The sequence below is a fragment of the Aspergillus ruber genome (assembly GCF_000600275.1).
Source record: "Aspergillus ruber CBS 135680 unplaced genomic scaffold scaffold00013, whole genome shotgun sequence".
In the NCBI taxonomy this organism is placed as follows: domain Eukaryota; kingdom Fungi; phylum Ascomycota; class Eurotiomycetes; order Eurotiales; family Aspergillaceae; genus Aspergillus; species Aspergillus ruber.
Window position 1 is genome coordinate 570640 of NW_024467309.1, and position 17859 is coordinate 588498.

Genomic DNA, 17859 nt, shown 5'->3' on the forward strand with positions numbered 1-17859 from the left:
ATATTTACAGCTCCGATTCTGGGGAAGGTCACGTGCATATGTGGCGGACCACCGTGATGGTGCCGGTAATGCTGATACAGACGATGATGATATCACTCGTCAGGCTGCCTTAGCCGTTTTTGTTTGCTTGATTACCGGGCGGTGTTTACGTGGCCGGGACTTTTTTCACGAACCAAAGGCAGAGCATCAACTATTCCTGCCACTCTGGCTCCCGCGTCAGGCATGCGCCCTATTAGACCGCGAAGATGACCAGGCTCCGCGGAGCTTCAGTGAGTTCGCCAGACATTTCGCGTGACAGTCCGCAGTTTTACCGGTCGAAACTCCCACCGAACACGCCGGAGATTATTGTTCAGAATACAGTCGAGGTGTCGCATCCGTCCCAGGTCTTGCCGTGGTATCGCGATGATCGACGAAGGCAGTTTCATCTCTTGGTTCGCAGGTGAGTGTCCTCGAGCAAACAGATATGCCAGAGCGCAAAGGTCGCTAATATTCCTGACTATGACAGATATAAGAACCAAGTACTCTACGGATGCCAGGACCCCAACTGCCTTACACCGACTTGTGCCAGTTACCGGAGGAGAGTTACCGAGGGACCGTTTCGTCGCTACACCGAGTTAAGCGCCCGGACACTGGCTTGCTACCTAGCAAGCCTGGATAATGCAGAAAATGGCCTTTGTCGCAATTCTCTCAGATCTTCATGGGACTCATCGCACGATGCGCCACGTCGATCCAGACGACGCAGCCGTGGACTTGCGGAACACGACCAGACAACAAAACATGGGAATTCGATGGCACAACAGGGAAGTGCCTCTACAGAGATCGCGCAAACTAATTCGAATATACAAAGGTCTACCGGCCAATATACGGCAACCCATAAGTTGAAAGACCCAAAGTCCCTCACGCAAAATCTTTTCGACACTCTGCCTTTGCGGATGGTTGAGTGGCTTCCTCTCCGACGTCCGCATGATTCTTTCGATTCGCGTCCCGACCAAATACCAATACAACCTGCGCCTCATTCCCCAAAACTGGACAATCACCCCAGCAAACCCGACTCTAGAAAGGACGAGCGTCCCCCGAGTCGCAGATATTCTGGTACTCCCAGTGGGAATTACCGTGCTTATTCGCCGCGGACCCCAAGCCGACAATCGGCTGCGGTGGAGGTAAAGCTACCCAATCAACATGTGAAACGCCTTTCGCTCACCGAGTCGGATCAATGGTGTCAGGGTCCGCGGTCGAGCTTTGAGGAAAAGGTGCATCCGGAACGAAAGCCGACCAAAAAACTTTCTATCAATGCGCATGCAACTACGAATGAATTCACGCCACCGGCATTGAAACACCGCCCTCAGAAACATCGGGGACGAACGGGAGATGTCAACAGCATAAAGCCACTCGAGCGTCAGAAGAAGGAGAGACGCGTCTCCTGGGACGGATCCAAGGTCTTGAATGATGTCCAAAATATTGAGAATCGACAACCTCCAGCTGTGCCCTCAGAGACGCCGATAGAAATTCAGTCACCCAGTGACCGCAAGCCAAAGCGCAAGCCACAGCCTTGTCGCAAAGAGACTGTACCGACAGTTCAGACAGTTACACATCTCTCAAAGGAGATTGTAGATGGGCTAGGGCAAGTCATGATACAGTCTGAGGAAGAGGCTCAACGGTGGAAAGAAGAACTTGAGTATATGGAGCTCACTGGTAACTACGATGGTTCTGAGTGGTTTTCTGCAACACCTCGCCAGCAGCAGGCGTTTTCGTTTGTAGCTCAGTCAGTATTCTATTCATTAAGCAGCCCGAGGCAAATCCTGCGTTGCTTTCGACAGGGCACAAATTCCAACAGCAACGGAAATGACAAGTCATCACGCCTTGATTTTCAGGAAATCCAATCGTCACTACGCAAACTCACCACGATATGCCCCTGGGATATGGTCTTACATAGCTTGTGGGATGCTGTGGAAAAGTTATTTGTTCCTCCCAAGGAGTTGCCCATGTCTGGCAGACATTCGCGGCGTTCATCAGCGACTTCGAGCATAGCAGCACCTCTATCAGCTCCCATACTTGCTCGTCAAACATCTGATTCTATACAGGAAGAGCACGTCACCGATGCGAATGCCGCCCATATAGTTACGATTGCACTTTTTGCCTTAGCCGGATCAGTTCCTGAGGTAGACGCTCCAACATGGCGAGGCATTCTCCGGATGCGTGCTATTGGCACCGTCGCTCCGGATGCTGAAATGCGGAATCTCCCGTCTTCAAGTGCTGAATTGGTCACGGAGGTCACTGACAAATTCGAGCATGGGCTTGCTCTCCGGCTTGCGAATCGCCTTGTTCGCGCCTTGACGGCGCGTTTAGCGTTCCATGAGATTTCCAAGGCACGCGATTATACCTTCTCGCTCAAAAGCAATGTCTTGGACTTGATTGTGGATAATCTCAGCGAACAATACCTCACAACTTGTCCCAACAACCAGGAATATGGTGAGGCGCCCACTAACCATCATCCAGGTGCTCCTGCGATTATTACAGAATGGCTTCGTACTCTTCTGCTTCGAGAATGGGATGGCAATCCACGAATCCCACGAAGCAGCACCGTTGGAGGCGCCGTGCAGATCCTTTCTACACTATACAAAGAACGGAATCGACTCGGTCTTGTCCCCGAAGACTTCCACACACCATTTTTTGCAGAGAGGCTGGATCCTCTGGAGATGCCTGTGGAATGGCTGGGGACCATGTCTAATAATAACAAGACTATGCATCTGTTGTCACACTCTTTCTTGTTCCCTCCGCCGGCCCTAGTCATCTACTTCCGAGCTTTGAATTACTCTGTTATGTCTAAATACTACGAGTCTGCGATGACTACGACCCGTCACGTCACTCAGACAGCATTTGGAGCTATCCACGTCAATGACGATGTATCCCTGCTGTCGAGGATGAAGACGTCTATGTCGACATACTTGGTCCTCGTCGTGCGGCGAGACAACGTCGTTACGGATGCATTGAATCAGCTTTGGCGACGCGAGAAGCGCGAACTAATGCGTCCGTTGAAGGTGCAGATGGGCATGGACGAAGGTGAGGAAGGTCTCGACCACGGTGGCGTGCAGCAAGAGTTCTTCCGAGTGCTTATGGCAGAGGCTTTGCATCCGTCGTACGGCATGTTTACCGTGGACCCGCGTACACGGATATCATGGTTCCAACCATGCTCGTTGGAGCCGCTATATAAATTCGAGCTTCTTGGGCTTTTGCTGTCGCTTGCGGTGTATAACGGTCTAACCCTACCAGTCAACTTCCCGATTGCCTTTTACCGCAAGTTGCTTGGCCTCAAGGTGAAGCGCCTGGACCAAATCCAGGATGGTTGGCTAGAACTGGCCAAGGGTCTCGAGGGACTTCTGACGTGGCAGGACGGCGACGTTGCGGACATATTCATGCGAACCTATGAGTTCAGCTTTGAAGCATTCGGGCGCGTGGAGACAGTTGATATGCAGCGCGTTGACCGAGACGCCATGTGGCCACTGCCTTCGAGATCCATGCCTGTCGATGGAAAATACTCGACCGCCTGGTCAGACATTCCTCATTACGGAGACCGCGCGAACCTGAGTCCACCATCCTCAATGGCTGCCGAAGCGACGGAACTTATGTCTTGCGAATCGTCGCATGGTGACTTTGCTAAATCCATGGAGGGTTCGATATCGATACAGTCTCCGACTCCGCCAGCTGAAGAAGCGTGTCTCGTGACGAATCGGAATCGGCATGAATTCGTTAAGGACTATATCTTTTGGTTAACGGATAAGTCGGTCCGGCCGCAATACGAGGCGTTTGCGCGAGGTTTCTATACCTGCCTCGATCGATCTGCTTTGTCAATCTTCACTCCAGAGGCACTTAAAACTGTCGTTGAAGGTATCCAGGAGATTGACGTGAAAGAGCTGGAGCGGCATGCGCGGTACGAGGGTGGATTCGGTCCGAGTCACCCTGTTGTTCGAGATTTCTGGAGCATCGCGCAGAGATTCTCAGCGGAGAAGAAGGCACAACTCCTGGAATTTGTCACGGCAAGCGACCGCGTGCCTGTCAATGGGATTGCGAGCATCATGTTCGTTATCCAGAAGAACGGAGTGGGGGATGCTGTAAGTTACCTTCCAACATAACTATCATATTTGTTCTTTGCTAACTTGAGCAGCGCCTTCCAACCAGTCTAACCTGTTTCGGTCGACTTTTACTCCCAGAATATTCCTGCAAGAGCGTATTGGAAGAGAAGTTGAACAAGGCATTGGAGAATGCCCGGGGCTTTGGCGTTGCATAGTTGGTTCATACAACTCCGGCATTTCGGCATTATTGGACATACCCATAGTGTACATTTAGTATATTTAGTTGATATATAGAGGCGAAGGGGCTTCTTTGGGGTATCATATTGAATTTACGGTTCTTATTCTAGTCTTTTAATTGAAACTATGTACTCCGTATGCTATAGGGTGTAGAATCCGAGGATGGCGGGCAGCTGTGGTCCGGCCTGAGTCAGAATTGCCTCTGGGAATTTCATCACCATCGCATCGTCCCTTCTTATCGTCCTGTTCCTAGTTCTACAAAACATCAGGTTCCTGAGGATAATATTGTTTGGGGGAATCATCTCCTGAATACTTAATTCTTTCTCTCTTAATACCCCGCTATTAGCCCCTCAACCATCAACATGCCTCCCGTCATCCACCTCGTCCGCCATGCCCAGGTACCTCCCCATCCCCCAATGTTGTTCTCATCAAGAAATCTAAACAAAGTTACAGGGCGTCCACAACCTCACAACAGCAAACCACGTAATCCACGACCCCTCCCTCACCGACCTCGGCCATGAACAATGCCGCACCCTCCGCAACGCCTTCCCCTACCACGACCGCATCGAGCTCGTAACCGCCTCTCCGCTGCGCAGAACCCTCTACACAGCGCTGCATAGCTTCGAGCCTGCCTTTGAGAAAGGCGATGGTGTGAAACTCATTACATTGCCAGATGTGCAGGAGACTAGTGACGTTCCTTGTGACACGGGGAGTGATCCGGAGGTTTTGGAGAGGGAGTTTGTGGAGAAGGGGTTGCCGGTTGATTTGGAGTTGTTGGAGGATGGGTGGAATAATAAGTTTGTGAGTTTTGAAGCTTTAGCTTTGAGTGTATGTGTGATGTGGAAGGGGGACGATGCTAACGAGTAGTAGGAAGGTCGCTATAAGCCTACCAACCAGGCGATCAAGGATCGTGCCCGTGACGCAAGACGGTGGTTAAAGGCCAGACCCGAGAAGGAGATTGTTGTGGTGACTCATGGTGGCTTCCTGCATTATCTCACCGAGGACTGGGAGGATAGCTCTCAATACCAGGGTACGTCCCGCTTATCTCCAACACCAAACGGACTTTTCCATTAACCAACCGCACAGGTACCGGCTGGGCCAACACTGAATACCGCACCTACGTCTTCTCGGAAGAAGAGCACAAAGACGACCTCGAAGGCTACTTGCTCGATGGCGATAACGCAAGTCTCGTCGAGACAGCGGACTCGCGCAGCCGTCGCGGAAAGGACGGCCCCACTCCCCACCGCGAGCGCCAGAGGACGCTGTACAAGCTTGGTACGCAGGGGTGGGAGGACCAGGGGTTGCAGCTTAGTACGGCTGAGAGAGAAGCTGCTAAGGTACCTGGTGGGAAGGAGGTTGGGGGAGTGAGGGTATAAAGGATAAAGAGTTATTTTCGGTTCATCTTCATTATGTTGTTTGGTTGAGAATGGGCTTGGGATAATAGAGATGATTAGATAATAGATCAAAGAGAATATCTGTTGATGTGAGTCTTTATGTGTTTTATTGCCGTGGTTCTCGAGTAAAGGGTTTCAGGCCGTTGAGACAGAAATAGTTCTTTGAGATTATTGTACAAAGCACCGACATCTTCTGCCATGTATCATTCCGTCACACACAAAGGATAAAGTGACAATGGACATTCATTCGCATCGCATGTGGCAGACAAAGACTCGAGATTCGGAAGGTGTATAAGTACCTCGATGGAATCGAGTTGGAGATAGCAGACGCAGACAGCGGACGGTCATGTCTTCGCATGGATTATGATGCTATGCATGCTTGGAGGTAAGTCCTTCCTTCAGCTGGGACAGGACTGATCTCTTTCCAGGAATACGACTTTCATGATCTCGTCGAATTCCGGCAAAGCATATTGCTCAGATGGTGCCAGGCTTTGAGGCTATATACTTCCACTGCGCACCCTCGCGTTCTATAGGCTGTACTAACATGTTCTTAAGTCTCATCCTCCGATATGGGAAACCACCCAACGAGACATTCAGGTCAGTCTTCTTCTCCTGTCTCCAGCTAATGATCTTGCTTTAGATTGGGTTCGATGCTGCTGCTATTTAGGTTCCTATCCTTCTCTTCTATTCCATAAATACTATCAACACTTACTTGTACTGGCATAGTAAATATCACAATGCTATTGGCCCGGTTCTCAGCATTGATATATCAGTGAGTCCCTCTCTTGTTTCCAGCTAACGACCATAGGTCCGGTTCATTTTAACCATGCGAATCAATGCGCTCCCAGAGTACCGTGTACAAATCCGTACAAAAACAGGTACGCGTACCACCTCCGCTTGTTTGTTGGCTGACTGCATACAGAAGACACCGAATACTTTTTTCTTCTTCCCCAGCAAGAGCTCGTACCTTACCGTGGTGCTGGGGTCCAGTAGTCTCCCATCCGCGGAGATGAAGCTAAACGAGCTCGTGTCATATATTGTGGAAAAGAGAAATATAGGCAGTGGCATACAGTGGATAATAGGCAGCCAAATTGACAAAGCAGTGCAAATGCAATTCCGTTGTTTCCGGGCGCAGTTGTATATATTCTTTGCCTGTGGAGCACCTAAGTACCTATAGCGGGGAAAGTCAGCTGCACGACTTGCATACAACAACCGGTGAAGGCCGGCGCAGAGAAGATTGGATCTTTTCATTACTATTCTAACAGTACTTTGTATACAGACATTGAGTGAAATGCTGGAGCCTTCGTTATAGGTGACGAAGATCGATAAGATAGACGCTAAAAATAGCCGATCTGCGAGTGGCGCAGGGCGAGAGGTTCCTGTACGAGTACGACATCACGCTTCTCCATCTTTTATAACATCCACTCGTTCCTGTCACTATCGATTGACCTTTAACTGACGCCAATCGCATCGGGGAGTTATTCGTATCCCTGACACTTTTACGCGCGCGCGCAATATGCTCGATGAGAACCTCCCCAGTATGTACCCCTGCGCTCGCGCGTCCACATTAACCCACACAGCTAATAAGAACAGCATTCTACCTCAAACATGGCCAGAATAAACACTCCTGGGTCATCTACCTCTGCCACCACGGTGACGAACCCACCCCAGCCTACCACCTCCGCTACCCCGACCCATCCTCTCCCTCCTCGAAAAACCGCTACGCAGTAGCCCTCTGCGATCCCTACGTCCCGGAAATCATCTACGGCGAAGTCCTCCTCATCCCAGAATGGACACAACCATCACTCTCCGCAGACGCGATCCGCGCAAACGGTGGCGTTACGCCTCCCCCTGAACCCATCCTCCCGAGCCAGTTCGTTGTGCATTTGTATAATCCGGACCAAGAGATCGTTGTGCGGTATAAGCCCAAGACATGGAATAGCCCTGCGATGTGGGATTTCGAAATGCCGCAGCATACGTTCCGGCAGCCGTCGAGCTCGACGCTAGATCGCACACAGATTGATCCTGCGATTGCGGATGTTACGCCGAAACTGCGCTTTGGATGGCGGAAGGATAGCAAGTTATCCAAGGATCTGGCGTGTTTGTTATCTGGAAAAACAGCATCGATTCCTGAGACAAAGACGAAGAGTAAAGAGCCGGATATCACGATTTCGATATTCAAGGGTCTGCGCGAGCTGACATTATACGAACCAAATTTGTATCGCGTGGAGATGGAGGATTTTAAGGGGTTGGAGTGTGTGTTGTTGCTGGGGGCTGTTACGATTAGAGATGTGTTTTTTACGTCTATTGAGAAGGCATTTTCGATTTCGCATGATGTCAAGAAACCGCATATGACTCCGCAGAATGCTCTTGCTGTGCAGAAACCTATCCAGAAACCGGGTCCTAGCACTGCTTCTGTTGCTCCTGCTCTTGCAAGCAGCAATAAAGCACAACCTCAGCCTCAGTATCAGCCTCAGCAACCACCCGCTATGTCTGGTGCATTGGTTGCGAATAACAAACCGCACCCTACAGGCCAAGGCCCGCAACGACCACGGATTACCATTCCCCAGCAAACCAAGCCATTGCCAGAAGCCGTGCCCCAGTCCCAGCCTCAACCTCAGCCTCGTTCGCAACAACAACAGCAACAGCAACAGCAACAGCAACCACAACAAGTACGTTTCTCCCCCGGTACCAAACCAGACGACGACCTCCGCCGTCAGAAGAAAGCCCAAGAAGCAAACGACAAAGCGCGCCGCAAGAAGCAAATCGAAATCGAAAAGGAAACAAAGCGTCTACAAAAGATTTACGGCAGAGAGGAAGAGCAAGTGCGCAAATCTCAGCAACAGCGCCCTACACAGCCTCGGCCACAACCCCAACCGCAACCTCAGCGTCAGCCACAACGCCCGACTCAGCATCGTCCTATGCAATCACATCCATCGTCATCACGGCCACATCTTCCGCCACGTCCTGGTCCTGGTCCCAGTTCAGGCCCGTATCTTCACGCCCCACCATCACAAGCAGGTCCGAATCGACGACCGAACGCACATGCATCAGTACAATTCCTTCCGCTCCAGCCACAACACGTATCGTCACCGGCCTTGCAGCAAAAGAAGAGCAGTTTCTTTGGATTGCGCCGGTCGTCGGAGGAGAAGAATAAGGAGAAGTTGGCGAAGAAGCGGAGTTCAATGTTTTGAGTTGTTTCACTTCCGAGATTGTCCTCATATTTGCATTTGTTTCATCTATACCCATGGCGTTGGTTGGCGTTTATTTGAACTAAGGACAAGAGCATAATGTTCAATATGCATAAGCATAGGCGTGCTTGTAAAATCAGCATAGGATAGCAATAAAAAGTTGAATACGTTTCATTCGGATTCAATATGCTTGGCCTTTCTTCCTTCGTACTACCTATGCTTCCAATGGTATCCTTAACGCCATAGTCAGCGTTGCTTCTTCCCAGGCTATAATAGTAGCTACTATTGCTAAGCTATCGCTTGTTTTACAATAGGCTGTTTGCTAAAGCAACCCGGGATCTCACTTCACAGCATTTTACTCATTTGTTTGCCTCACTGTCCCAATCAATTCCTTCACTTCATCAGCTTCTCCGTCTCTGTCTATATCTATACTTTCTCATCTTCACCATCCATAATAAGAAAAACAAACTACATACGCATACAACACGCAATGCCCTCAACGAGAAAATCTTAGGAATAACCTCCTTCCTAAAAAACACCCACACCTAACACTCTACATTCTAATTGCCCTCCCTCGCCATGTCGGTTCCAAAAGGCACCACTTCCAAGCAATCATCCAGTTTCGTTGATAAATCATCGATAATGTCTACGGCCTGAATCCCATGGCCGGATCCGACAACCCCGAGCAGGTCTTTCGGGATGTCGCCGGGAAATCCTTGCTCGGGAAGCTAAATCGGATCGAAGGATTAAGTCGATGTCACTATGATCATGTCGCCTATATTCTCTTTCCTCGCGTTCGAATATCATGTTGGAACTATACTTCAATACAGAAAAACGTCTCAATGTTGTTGAGAGGAAGAGCAAGAGTGACCAAAGGAATGATGTTTTATACTTCGCCCATGCAAGTCTAAGGCGGTCGATACTGGCAATTCAAGTGAAAGTATCTTTGCATCGACGTTGTATGTTCTGAGCACTTATACTTGATGCAATTCTACTTCCAAGCAAGTGGAGCTTACTTTCCGACCTTCTACCAATAGTATCCCTCAAGATTTTGTGTACTATTCCCATTTTGGAAAAGACGTGCAAGTTCATTGGTTAGTTGCAATTGCGTAGAAAATGGCAATGCATACAGGATTCATGACATCTCCATACCTCACACTACTCTTCTTCCGTCACTTCATTCATCTTCCAAACCACGATCATCAACCATGGCCGATCCAACCAAAATTTCCTAGCCTCTTTCTCGTAACGGAGATCCCTCCTCTCTAACCGCTCCCGACTGGCCCTCCACCTACATCACAGGCTGTCGCTGGTTTGTTGGTGGGATATAAAGAGGGGTATGTCATCGAGAAGACATTTCCAGATTTTGATTGTTAGGATGGGTCCCTTGTAGCTATGAGACGAAACAAGTCGAATTCATGAGCTTTGGTGGTTGTGCTGCTCAACCAGGTATATTCCTGCTGCTTCAAATAGCTTCGTGCCAATGCTAAACACTGAATTAGGAATACAAGAGGATTGCTGCCATGATGGTACTCTGATGGTATGCCTTTGACGTGGCTTCCTATAACTATTAATCCTTCTACCTCATTTTTTTTGAGTCGAATAGGTACAACTGCATCGAGTATAGTAGGTAAGCGCATACAGTAGCGATGCAGAAATACTAACACTGACCCCAGTGCACCTTCCGTTTCCACACCACTTTCACTTCCCCAATCCATTTCTCTTTCTCTCCTTTCCCTCTCCCCTCTACCTCCATCTATCACAGTCGTCCACATTATTATCTCAACTGCAAGACAAGACGACCAAAGACAATCCTCAGTCGACAATGTCCACTCATCCCTACGATATCATCGAAGGCCCCCCCATCTCACCCATCGCAACCGCCCCAGACTGGACAAACACTCCCGATTCCGTACTGTGGTTCTCGCATCTCCGCCTCACCATTTCGAGCATCACCTCGCGCTCCATCACTATCATCAACGAAGCTCTCCAAGTCTACCAAAAGACTGACGACGACCACATTGGCCGCTACCTCCACCTGCAATGTTCCCTCAGAAGGCTGCAGCGGTGGTGGGAACATACTTTCATCGTCGAAACCCAGATGACCAAAGAGTACCTGCGTGAAATGGAGGGGAAGCTGATGGAACTGGGCAAGGACCTTGATCCTAGGGATATGATTGCTGAGCCAGAGGTGCCTGTTGTCGTGTCGAAGGAGATGAGGGAGGTAAGAGCTAAAGCAAGAGAGGTGCTGCGTGAGGCGGCGTATATTGTTGGACTGGTGCAGGAGGCTTTGGTTCGGTTGCAGGAGTTGGAGGATGGTCAGGTTGGTCAGGACATGTTTCCGACTTTGCCTGGCTATAGTGATGTCATGCCTTGGGCTTGAGGTTTGGATTTGGGTCGCTAGATGGGTGGTTTATGGGAGAAGAGCTGATCGTGGCGCTGGTTTGTCAGATTTGTATTCAGCGCATGTATATCGTAAGACACTGCTGACGATCCAAAGCTGCTCAAGCAATGCTGGCACTGGTTGTTGATGCTCTTAAACGGGTTTAGTACGTACGTGAATATTCTAGAAGCACTATTGCATCAAACATAGCTGGTGTATACATAAAAAGTTATACAGAGCTACCGGTAGTACCTTCCGTAATATGATGCTCTCCAGTAACTTCCTCCCCTCCGTCTTCCTACTCCCTCACTCAGCCCCATATATCTCCCAAACACCAATTCCCAATGGATACATTTCAAGAACAATACCTATCTTTCATCCAAGTGCCTGACCAAACCGTTCCATTATCCGCCCCGGACTGGCCCAAAACCCACCATCCCCAGGCGATATCTTGGTTCAGGCACCTTCGCTGGACAATCACTAGCATGACTACCAAATCCATCCAAGCCATCGAAGCAGCTCTACACCTCTACGAAAAGACCTCTCACGAACACTCTCTGCGCTACACCAAGCTCCGCGAATCCATTCCGAAGTTTCTCGAATGGTGGGATAACTTCATCCCCGTGACACAGCTATCGCGATTCTTTCTTCTTGCCGTGGCCGAGTTCATGATGAGTCTGGGGGACTTGGTCAATGTGGGAGAAATGTATTTCACAAAGGGGGATGTGGACTTGGACTCTGCTTTTGTGAGAGAGATGCTGGAGGTTAGGAAGAGTGCGCGGACAGTGATTTTTGAAGGGTTTATCATTGGGCGGTTGGTGCAGGAGGCTGTTTTTAGACTTGAGGATTTGGGGGAGGGGTATACTGCGGATCAGATGTTTGTGGGTTTGCCAGGGGGTTTTCCTTTTCCTGGGGAGAAGTTTTGAGTTGGGTTGTTATGCTGGTGGTAATGAAGAAACGTCAAGCCTTCGTTCTGGTGGCCTTGTGGCCTTACACAGACATGTCATTATGCAAATACCGCACTGCAAGTAGAAGATGAATACATACATCATCAATGAAAATTCTTCTGTATTAAACCTCTCTTTCCATTTCTCTCCCCTCTTCCTATTCCACTTCTACTCCACCAGATACCACTGACCGAGAGTCAACTCCTTCCTATACATTACACAATAACCCTACAAAACCATACTGACAACCAAAATGTCCTTCTTCCTCCCCTTTCGCTCTAAACACACCACGAGCCCCCTCAACCCAGCTCCCCAATCGCCCTCAACCCCTACCCCAGACCAAGACTCAGACAAAGAATACGAACACATCCTTGCCCAACTCTCTGCGCCAGACTGGTCCGACTCCCCCCATGCCCTAGGTTGGTTCCACGACCTGCGCACCTCCGTCCTCGATATCCTAACCCGTCTCCTAAGGATTTGCCAGCAAGCCATAAAGCAATACGAAACCAGCAATACTACTTACAACCTGCGCTACAACAACCGGTACAACCGGCTGACTACCTCCGTGGTCTTTCTGCGGAGCTGGTTGAACAAGGAGTTTCTGCCGGAGATGCGCATGACGAAGTGGTTTCTGCGGGCTGTGGATGATGTGTTTATGGTTAGGGCTACAGAAGTGCAGTACGATATTGAGTATTGGATGGGGGGGTTGAGAAGGGAGGCAGAGAGGGTTGTGGGAGAGGGGCATGCGCTTGCGGGATTGGTGCAGGACGCCATTATTAAGTTGGGGGAGATAAGGGAGGGGATTGATGCGGCGCCGGGGGAGAAGGTTGGGGAGAAGTTGAGAGCTGAGGAGATGTTTTTGGATTTGCCGTTGACGGAAAAGGGTGCTGAGGTTCAGAAGAGTCCGGAGGAGGCGATGGAGATTAAAGATGAGACTGAGACTGTTACTGAAGCTGGGGATGATAACCCTGTTCAGAGTTTTGTGGCCTGATTTGCCTGAGGGCTACGGATTCGACTTGGCGATTCGTTCCAGGATTTGTATGATGATCATGATTTACTATTGTTTATTAAATTCTGTTTTTGTGTTCACGTAATATTTACTTGCTAACTATACTCTCTATTTAATAATCCAACGACTGTTCAAGTAATGTCCTCAATTCCTGCTTCTCAGCCTGCAACTCTTCGTTCAAGTTCGGCGCCAGCATCAGCACACGCTTCTGCGGCAATGTCCCCTCTACGAGACCATCCACGTCTGACCCCTTGAATCCCAAGTCCTTCAATCCGCGGGGCTGTCCGCCAAGCTTAACCAGGAAATTGGCAATGGCCTCCCCAAGTACCTCTCCGGCACTCTCGCGCTTCACATTTGAGATGTCTACGCCGAACGCCTCTGCAGCAGCCAAGTGACGGTCCGGGCTCGACGCGGCCGTGAAGCGGAAGACAGCTGGGGCGGTGACGGCGACGGAAACACCATGAGGAATAATTGGGTGAGGGACAGCGTAGCCACCGTGTTTGTATCCCGGGTTCTGGCTGGAAATCGGGTAACTCATGCCGTGGCACAAGTGGACACCCGCGTTGCCGAACCCAACACCTGCCAGAGTTGCCGCGAGGAGCATCTGCGACTGCGCTTCAAAGTCATCGGGATCCTTAACAGCACGGGGAAGGTACTCCACGCAGCTCTTAAGAGCCTGAAGGGAGAAGATATCGGAGATAGGGTTTGCACCTTGGTAGGCAGGACGTTGAATGGGATTTGCAGGACGCGGAGTACGCTCGTTGTACGGGATTGCGGTCCAGGATTCGAGAGAGTGGCAGAGCACGTCGAGTCCAGAAGCCGCCTTTACCGCGGGAGGCATTGTACGCGTGTTGATCGGATCACAGATACCGAGTGTCGGTTTCAGATTGCGGTGAGCGATACCCGTCTTAGCTTTCTTGGAGACAAGGTCAAAGATGGCTGTTCCAGTGGTTTCAGAACCAGTACCGGCTGTCGTAGGCACAGCAATGAGCGGTTTAAGTGGCTTGTTTACAGGAAGACCCTTCCCCAATGGAGCGTTGACAAAGTCGAGGAAATCGGCCTCAGGGAAGGAAGTGTAGAGGTTCATAAGTTTGGCGGTATCAATGACGGATCCACCACCTTGACTATTAGCCATAGATCATCCAACGGGAGAAGAATTGACATACCAACCGCAAGATATGCATCCGCCCCATATGGCTTCGCAAAATCAATCGCCTCCTTCACCGAGCTATCCTTCGGCTCAATCCGCACTCGATCAAACACCGTAAACTCTACCCCCTCGTGACTCAACGCTTCCACGGCCTGCTTCATCGCATCCAGCTTTGCTACATTCTCGTCCGTAACAATGCACACGCGGTTCGCTTTCAGGTTCTTGAAATCCATACCCACTTCCTTGGTGGATCCGGGGCCGAAGCGGATGCTCGACGCAGCCATTTCAAAAGCATATTCCTTTTGTCGCGAAGGGTCTACTGGTGTTGCGAGATGGCGGGTGAGAGAGGTTGGGTTGTGGTGGCCGTGTTGAAGGTGATGAAGGGGGTTTCCGTGGCAGGGACATGAGGGAGGGTGGGTGTATTGGACGGTGCGGAGGAGGGAGCGGGCTCGTGTGCCAGCTGAAGCAGGGATGCGGATAGACATGGTCACTTATTCTAGTATCTAAGAATGTGTATAGAGAAGAGAGAGAATTAATTGAGAAGTGAGAAGCGAGGAAGACAGGAATATGTACTCCGGCTCCGGACTTATTGTAACGGCCGAGAATGCGGGGGATTGGAGATCGGAGAGCCGAGGTTGGGGTCACTACGTAGGCCGGTTAATGCGGTCCGCGTTGTCCGTATATAAGGTTAGATTAACTACTATATCAGAAAACAACATAATAATTGCACCGAGTTGAATCAGATACTATCTACCGACGTCAATCTTTACATTACCGAAACAATACCCGGCTAGTCTCACATCCGTGGCCTCAATTTACACATCAGAGCTGGTTTCTCCCACAACGTATAGATCTTTTGCTCGCTCCAGTTTGCACTCTCGTTGCAAAGTTCCAGATCGAAATTCCAAAGCACCCTTGCAAGGATAAGCCGCATCTCTGCAAACGCCAAATTCCTTCCAATGCAATTCCGCGGCCCTGCCGAAAATGGCTGCAGGACGTCACGTCTGTCCCAGAAGAAGGGCGAGGACGGATTGTTTTTGGCTTCTGGTAGCCAGCGTTCGGGAATGAATTGCTCGGGACGGTAGAAATTGATCGGGGAGGTGTAGGCTGCAGAGTGGTGGATGGACACCGATGTCTGGACACTGTTAGCATTTGTTTTCTCGGGGACGAGGTGAACATACACCAGGTGCGACATCATATCCCGAAATCCGAACAGGCGTCAAAGTCCTCCGCTGCAATCCCGTCGGAACAGGAGGATACATCCGAAGTGCCTCCTCAAGACAAGCAAGCATATAAGGAAGTCTCGCAGCAATATTGCTCGAAGTAATTTCAGCCTCCGACAGCATCACACTCCTCACCTCATCCGTAACCTTCTTCATAACATCCGGTGTCCTGAGCAGCCAGTACGTCGCCCCAGACAGCAAAGTCGCGGTCGTCTCACTCCCCGCGATAATCAGGATATTCGCATTCCCCTCAAGCTCTTCAACAGACAACCCATCCTTCTCCCCAGCATGTCGCAGCATCGAATCCATAAAGTCACCTCGATGATACCTATCGGCATTCTGCAACCTCTTCGCAACAGTGCTCTTTGCATGATCGAGCTGCCTTTGTCTCGCGGCCATCAAACCCTTCGGCAACAGGAACGCTTTCAACAAGCTAAACGCAACAGGATACGAATCCCCAAGTCTCACAAATGAAATAACCTTGACAAACCCAAAAACCATCGCCACCCAGTGATGATACTCAGCCTTCTCCAGACCCCCAAATGGCTCCCCGAACGCAAGATCCCCAATTATATCAAACGTCGTCAGATTATACCATTTTACCATATCGACCGGCACACCGGTCTCCGCCATACCCTTTAACCTCTCAATCAATTTATCCACATACCCATTAACAAGCGGTTCCTGCGCCTGCAGACCCTTCGCGGAAAACGCATGCGAAAGCGCTTTCCGGTGGCGACTATGATCCGCATCGTTCGAACTGACAATATCAGATGTATTACTGGCAGACGTCAATACCTTTGGTAGTTGAGCGTGACCGTGTCCGTATATCTCCTTCCACGCGTCGGGCGTGATAAAGGATACTTCGTCCCGGCCGTAACGGACGGCTGGGCCGTAGGTTCTGTGGAAGCGGCAAATGTCGCTGTCGAATCGTCCGCGGATGCCGGATATCTGTCGGAGGATGGGGAAGATAATCCATGATTTTGGGCCGGGGATGCGGCGGAGGGGGTGGAGGTAGATGTACCATATAGTTGATACGAATAGATAAACAGCGTAAAGAGCTGGAACAAGTTTGAGGGTGAGTCCGAATAACATGATGAAATTAGGATCAATACCAGTAGTATGAAATAGAATGTCTCAGATAATCCAGCATTGAATTCGTCCAACCTCTGCACCTATCTATATACTCCCTTAAATACACCCTCCCCCCTCCGGCTATCTGCTGCCGAACTACCCACGCACATTCGTCTTTAGGGTAATAGTTTCATATACACAAATGACATTGGCGCTCATTTAACGTCTCGAAACTACACAACATCGCCGGGATTATTGTTTTCAGGAGAATTGTCATTGGTAGGTCGGCAGACCCCGCCGGACACTAGTGTTAGTGAAACGGGATCAACGTTAGTAGATCTTGGTGACATTGACATCTGTGCACCGTACGAAGTGGGGTACGGAGGACAGAGTGGATGGACATAATTTAGATAATGTTGAGAGTTAGCAGGTTGGGCCTGTATAGCGAATAGTCATGTCGGAAATATGCTTAGGGCTGTGCTATTCCCCATTGTAAGGAGTGGCCATATTGGAACGCGAATAGTACTTTTGGAATTGAGTCATTTTTAATATGCAGAAAGCAAGGATACATATTATTACTGAATAAAACAAAGCAATCACGAGAACAATTCGCCATCCACCCATTAACGCACTTTTCCCCCAACAAACTACGTTCTCACCACACCAAAGTCAACCTTCCAAGCAAGCTGACATGACAATCAACAAAACTCAACGCTCAAATCCTCCCTCGCACCCGCAACCCTAACCTGACTCCCCCTCGGCGGCACCCCATCCTCCCACCTCAACCCCTCCTCAACACTCGTCTTCCCACCCCTGCCCGAAACAACACCAACCTTGACCTTAGAACCTTCAAACGGGTCCCCAAAAACATCGCTCAAGTCATACCACACAGAACTCGCATTCACATTCAAATTGTACGCGAAAATCGTCTGCGGCTTCCCGGTAAACAGCCCATTTGGCGCGGTTGTTACCTTCAAAGCAACGCCGCCGGACACAGCGTCGTGACGGAAAGGCTCGCGGTAGGAGTGGTAGGCGGGGAGGGTGTATTGCGGGGAGATGCTGGCACCGACGGACCAGAGGTAGAGCGGGTAGGCGCAGGAGTTGCGGATTATAGCGTGGCCGCCGGTGGTGTTGGTCGTGTTGGGGAAGACGAAGGGGTGTGCGGCGGTTGAGAATATGTT

The 17859-nt window shown here is 50.1% G+C and overlaps 9 protein-coding genes across 9 annotated transcripts; 6 read left to right on the forward strand and 3 right to left on the reverse strand.

Annotated features, from left to right (window-relative positions):
- Window positions 1-90: 90 nt before the first annotated feature.
- EURHEDRAFT_500709 (HECT domain protein) lies at window positions 91-4417 on the forward strand. The gene is made up of 3 exons (XM_040785750.1): window positions 91-439; window positions 506-4109; window positions 4163-4417. Exons 1-3 carry the CDS (start codon window positions 246-248, stop codon window positions 4283-4285), a joined length of 3921 nt encoding a protein of 1306 aa, XP_040638919.1. The 5' UTR covers window positions 91-245; the 3' UTR covers window positions 4286-4417.
- Window positions 4418-4529: 112 nt separating this feature from the next.
- EURHEDRAFT_412560 (uncharacterized protein) lies at window positions 4530-5795 on the forward strand. Its single transcript, XM_040781937.1, has 4 exons — window positions 4530-4705; window positions 4761-5108; window positions 5178-5337; window positions 5394-5795. The coding sequence occupies exons 1-4, from the start codon at window positions 4670-4672 to the stop codon at window positions 5681-5683; spliced, it is 834 nt and encodes a 277-aa protein (XP_040638920.1). The 5' UTR covers window positions 4530-4669; the 3' UTR covers window positions 5684-5795.
- Window positions 5796-6955: 1160 nt separating this feature from the next.
- On the forward strand, window positions 6956-9366 carry EURHEDRAFT_523390 (uncharacterized protein). The gene is made up of 2 exons (XM_040786894.1): window positions 6956-7239; window positions 7295-9366. The coding sequence occupies exons 1-2, from the start codon at window positions 7218-7220 to the stop codon at window positions 8893-8895; spliced, it is 1623 nt and encodes a 540-aa protein (XP_040638921.1). The 5' UTR covers window positions 6956-7217; the 3' UTR covers window positions 8896-9366.
- Window positions 9367-10310: 944 nt separating this feature from the next.
- EURHEDRAFT_402864 (uncharacterized protein) lies at window positions 10311-11275 on the forward strand (the record flags this gene model as incomplete). The annotated part of the gene is made up of 3 exons (XM_040780171.1): window positions 10311-10341; window positions 10395-10432; window positions 10658-11275. The coding sequence occupies 3 exons, from the start codon at window positions 10311-10313 to the stop codon at window positions 11273-11275; spliced, it is 687 nt and encodes a 228-aa protein (XP_040638922.1).
- Window positions 11276-11577: 302 nt separating this feature from the next.
- EURHEDRAFT_69141 (uncharacterized protein) lies at window positions 11578-12296 on the forward strand. The gene has a single exon (XM_040787625.1). It carries the CDS (start codon window positions 11620-11622, stop codon window positions 12199-12201), a length of 582 nt encoding a protein of 193 aa, XP_040638923.1. The 5' UTR covers window positions 11578-11619; the 3' UTR covers window positions 12202-12296.
- A 179-nt stretch (window positions 12297-12475) lies between these two features.
- EURHEDRAFT_402866 (uncharacterized protein) lies at window positions 12476-13213 on the forward strand (the record flags this gene model as incomplete). The annotated part of the gene is made up of 1 exon (XM_040780172.1): window positions 12476-13213. One exon carries the CDS (start codon window positions 12476-12478, stop codon window positions 13211-13213), a length of 738 nt encoding a protein of 245 aa, XP_040638924.1.
- Window positions 13214-13253: 40 nt separating this feature from the next.
- EURHEDRAFT_479137 (hydroxyacid-oxoacid transhydrogenase) lies at window positions 13254-14929 on the reverse strand. Its single transcript, XM_040785461.1, has 2 exons — window positions 14398-14929; window positions 13254-14350 (listed from the first exon to the last, which is right to left on the reverse strand). The coding sequence occupies exons 1-2, from the start codon at window positions 14864-14866 to the stop codon at window positions 13344-13346; spliced, it is 1476 nt and encodes a 491-aa protein (XP_040638925.1). The 5' UTR covers window positions 14867-14929; the 3' UTR covers window positions 13254-13343.
- A 208-nt stretch (window positions 14930-15137) lies between these two features.
- Window positions 15138-16727, reverse strand: EURHEDRAFT_412567 (cytochrome P450). Its single transcript, XM_040781938.1, has one exon. The coding sequence runs from the start codon at window positions 16697-16699 to the stop codon at window positions 15527-15529; it is 1173 nt and encodes a 390-aa protein (XP_040638926.1). The 5' UTR covers window positions 16700-16727; the 3' UTR covers window positions 15138-15526.
- Window positions 16728-17376: 649 nt separating this feature from the next.
- On the reverse strand, window positions 17377-17847 carry EURHEDRAFT_423453 (Bys1 family protein; the record flags this gene model as incomplete). Its single annotated transcript, XM_040783362.1, has 1 exon — window positions 17377-17847. A coding segment is annotated over one exon (471 nt), but the record flags the coding sequence as incomplete, so codon positions are not given.
- Window positions 17848-17859: the final 12 nt, after the last annotated feature.

Bases quoted from the DNA above. Each gene is read 5' to 3' on its own strand.
- EURHEDRAFT_500709 (XM_040785750.1), top strand. From the start codon at position 246: ATGACCAGGCTCCGCGGAGCTTCAGTGAGTTCGCCAGACATTTCGCGT. The intron at 440-505 runs GTGAGTGTCCTC...TGACTATGACAG, and splicing joins TTTCATCTCTTGGTTCGCAG to ATATAAGAACCAAGTACTCT. The intron at 4,110-4,162 runs GTAAGTTACCTT...TAACTTGAGCAG, and splicing joins AGAACGGAGTGGGGGATGCT to CGCCTTCCAACCAGTCTAAC.
- EURHEDRAFT_412560 (XM_040781937.1), top strand. From the start codon at position 4,670: ATGCCTCCCGTCATCCACCTCGTCCGCCATGCCCAG. The intron at 5,109-5,177 runs GTGAGTTTTGAA...AACGAGTAGTAG, and splicing joins ATGGGTGGAATAATAAGTTT to GAAGGTCGCTATAAGCCTAC. The intron at 5,338-5,393 runs GTACGTCCCGCT...CCAACCGCACAG, and splicing joins GGATAGCTCTCAATACCAGG to GTACCGGCTGGGCCAACACT.
- EURHEDRAFT_523390 (XM_040786894.1), top strand. From the start codon at position 7,218: ATGCTCGATGAGAACCTCCCCA. The intron at 7,240-7,294 runs GTATGTACCCCT...TAATAAGAACAG, and splicing joins GCTCGATGAGAACCTCCCCA to CATTCTACCTCAAACATGGC.
- EURHEDRAFT_69141 (XM_040787625.1), top strand. From the start codon at position 11,620: ATGGATACATTTCAAGAACAATACCTATCTTTCATCCAAGTGCCTGAC.
- EURHEDRAFT_479137 (XM_040785461.1), bottom strand. From the start codon at position 14,866: ATGTCTATCCGCATCCCTGCTTCAGCTGGCACACGAGCCCGCTCCCTC. The intron at 14,351-14,397 runs GTATGTCAATTC...CTAATAGTCAAG, and splicing joins GGATGCATATCTTGCGGTTG to GTGGTGGATCCGTCATTGAT.
- EURHEDRAFT_412567 (XM_040781938.1), bottom strand. From the start codon at position 16,699: ATGTTATTCGGACTCACCCTCAAACTTGTTCCAGCTCTTTACGCTGTT.